Raw genomic sequence first — 3437 nt, 5'->3', positions numbered from 1 at the left:
ATTATACCTAACTTATTAAAAAAGGCAAATAGATAATATTTAATAAATTTTAAATATTTTATTTTTTGTTTTAAATATTTTATTTTTTATCTTTAAAAATAAATTAGGTAATTTAGGCATCATAATAAAAAGTACCATAGAACTCACTTTATATTTATTATATCTTTTTTCTTTAACTATTTTCATGATACATTAATGTGGAAAAAAATCATCCTTCCTCCGTAATGTACATAAAATATGAATATGAATTACACCTTATATTGTTACTTCCTTAATTTATTTTTAAGTAAATATTTAATTTTTACATTTTAGGTGAATCAATAAAATAAACTATATATGATGTGTTGGAGACTTGGAGTTATAGAATTAAAGTTAAAAAATAAGTAAAAATAAAAATACATTAATTTCTTAAATAGATACTTATTTAAAAATAAAATTTTAAAAAGTGAACATTTATTCAAAACAGAAGAAGTAATAATAAATCGCACAAAATAAACAACTACGTGTTAAGTGTATATCAAAATCAGTTACAAAATTATATTTTTAAATTATTCAGTAGTTATTTTGTTGATAATATTTTTTAGGGATATTTTGTTCAGAAGTTTAATTTTTCGGATACCGAATTGATAATTAATCTTTTAAATTATCCTAAATGTATATTCTTAAAAGAACTTTAAAATTAGATTTTAATGTGATTTGTTGCATATATAATTAAAAAAATACGATATATAAAGTATAAAACACTTCATTTTCTGCAGGTAAAATTAAACTAAGAATTATATATAAATCTTTGGTTGTTAATAAAATTAAATATTTCTCTCATACATTATCACAATTTACCCATACAGTGACTTGATCCATATATATACATTAAACTTTACCTTGTGTTCAAATATATCTTTAATTTAGAAAATTATAGGACTCTTAACTTTGACATTAGAAATTGATATTTGTGCATGTGTCTTGTTTTTATTCTCTTATATTTGTCACAATTTATTTAAATATATTTTCAATTTTTATTTTATTTTAGACGGGCACAAATTGAACACCATATTATTATCCTTTGATATATACAATACAAATATCTTTGCCGTGTAAACAAAATCATTAGTGTGATTGATTAGGCTTATAGTTTTAGTATATATCAAAGATATCATTCATATAAAGATGACAAAAATATTTTTTTTTAAGTTATTTATTTGGCCATAATTAAAAAATATACTCTAAAAAACATAAATTAATAATAAAAATATAAATTATGAATAAAATCAAATATTTAAAAAATAATTATATTAATAATTTAATTAATATTAATTTAAACTGTTATGTTACTTGTCAAAAATCTAATACATTATAATTTATTCAATGAATGAGATTAAACATCTATATTTAAAGATGTTTTAAAATATATGTCATTTACTTATCAATTATTGGATTTGTCTCGTTGTGAAATTGAAGTAAGAAATTAAATGTAAATAACAAAACCCTTATGGTTTGAATGTCATTAAGCCAAGAATAAAGGAATACTATCTCACACACTTATAATTACTCATCACCATTATACCATTCTTGTGCATATGTAGCACTTAGGAATCACCAACCCTACAAACCCTACTTCCTCTCTCTCTCTCTTTCAATCTTTAAAATTTTTGGGAGTGAGTTAGTTTGGCAAATAAGCAAATTAAATAAAGAACTCATCATTCATCTATCATTGTTGCATCAACAACGACCTTAACATGACAATCACAAACTCTTTTACTTGTCCTCTTATTATCTTCCTCTGCTTCATCACAATAATCCCCCTTGTGCTTTGTGATGATGTTGGAAAAATAATGCATTATTCAGGTAAAAATTAATCCTCTTAACCTATTATATTATAGTGTCTCAGTCTCTTATTATATTATTCTTTTAAAAAATGCTTAGGATTTTGTCATAATAGTAACTTTAATTTTCAGGTCGTCATTCACCCCAGATTCTTCTTTCTTTCCATCAACCAAAAAATGGTTCAAGGCTTCCACATCCCATTTCAAGAAAATTCATGTTTCATGGTATTTATTTTACAACTATTCTATAGCCGATTCTATACAGTAAGATAATATTCATATTTATTTTAATATTATCCAATAAAAATTTATCTTCCATAATAATATGTAATTCATAATTATGCTATTAGTAACAGACTCTACCCAGTAGGATAAGATTCGAGTTTATTTTGACATGGTGTGGGTTTGATTTTATTTGGAGGTTCTTGCACAAGCAAAGACATAAGCATATCACAAAGCAAATATTCAACATCTGGAATCCCAGAATACATAGTGCAAATAGTGAACACTTGTGTATCTGGTTGTGCTCCTCATGACATACACCTTCATTGTGGCTGGTTTGCATCTGCAAGAATCATCAACCCAACATTGTTTAAGAGGCTCTCTTATGATGATTGCTTGGTCAATGCTGGCAAATCTTTGGCCTCAACTCAAATCATCAGATTCACTTATTCTAATTCCTTCATGTATCCATTAGTACTCAAGTCTGCTAGATTTTGCTCATGATCAATCCACAATATATTATAATCTTAGTATATAGAAATTTTTGTTTCATGTTTCGAATTTTAAAGTACATTTAACGTGTCTTATAAATATTTACAGCCACTTATTTTTAATTCTTTATATAACTTTTGAATATTATAAATAAAAATGATTGGGTGCGTGTAAATATTTTTAAAATACACGCACTACGGGACATGCGGAGAATAGCGGCGGTTTAATTGTCGATTTGTAAACCGTCGCTAAACAGTTTGCCAGCGAAACATTATCCGTAATGCATAAAGGGGTGGGGATTACATTTTGCGGCGGTTTCCAACAACTGCTGGCATAACCGCTGCAAATCAGGTATTTTGCGTCGATCAGTTTAGCGGCTTTAATCTTTGGGAGAGATTTCTAAAAATTGTGTTCTATCCTATTCAGATGCTAGTTAATTTTTAAAATTTAAAACGACAAAAAAGGCATATGGTGGAAAGAGCTAACAAACGAAGAACAAGCAGGAAGCTTGCAATGGAAGAGGGGTTTTGTACATACCAAAAGGCAAATCGATGAAGCTGATAGGCAAAGGACCCTCCGGCGACGGAAAGCACGATGCAGCTGGTACTGGGACCGGAAGGGAACGGCGGCAAGGATTCGCGCGTGGAAGAGCCGACGAATCTGATTCTGGGAATGGTCGACAGTAGGCGGAAAAGGGTTGATCGCCAGCCACGCGAGTCAACAGTAACAGAGTGGGATAGGATGGAGTAGGGAAGAGATTCGCGCGCTCTGCACTCTCCTTTGGCGGATTCCTCGAATTCTTGATTGTGGATATTCTGAAGTGAATTTGGGTCAAATTATCTGCAACTGAAAAGGAGTTAGCGACGACCATTTTGAGTTCGACACTAAATTAGAGGAATT

At 28.8% G+C, this 3437-nt stretch overlaps 1 protein-coding gene across 1 annotated transcript in view; it reads left to right on the top strand.

Moving 5' to 3' along the window:
- The window catches only part of LOC107636119 (TPD1 protein homolog 1B-like), a 9924-nt gene extending 7354 nt beyond the window's left edge, over positions 1-2570 (top strand). The window contains exons 2-4 of the mRNA XM_021122354.1: positions 1692-1845; positions 1956-2048; positions 2245-2570. Coding sequence (XP_020978013.1) covers positions 1692-1845; positions 1956-2048; positions 2245-2549 — 552 coding nt within the window. The 3' untranslated portion in view covers positions 2550-2570. The remainder of the gene's footprint in view (positions 1-1691; positions 1846-1955; positions 2049-2244) is intronic.

This window comes from Arachis ipaensis, chromosome B04 (assembly GCF_000816755.2).
Source record: "Arachis ipaensis cultivar K30076 chromosome B04, Araip1.1, whole genome shotgun sequence".
NCBI lineage: Eukaryota > Viridiplantae > Streptophyta > Magnoliopsida > Fabales > Fabaceae > Arachis > Arachis ipaensis.
This window is presented reverse-complemented; position numbering and strand designations above follow the sequence as displayed.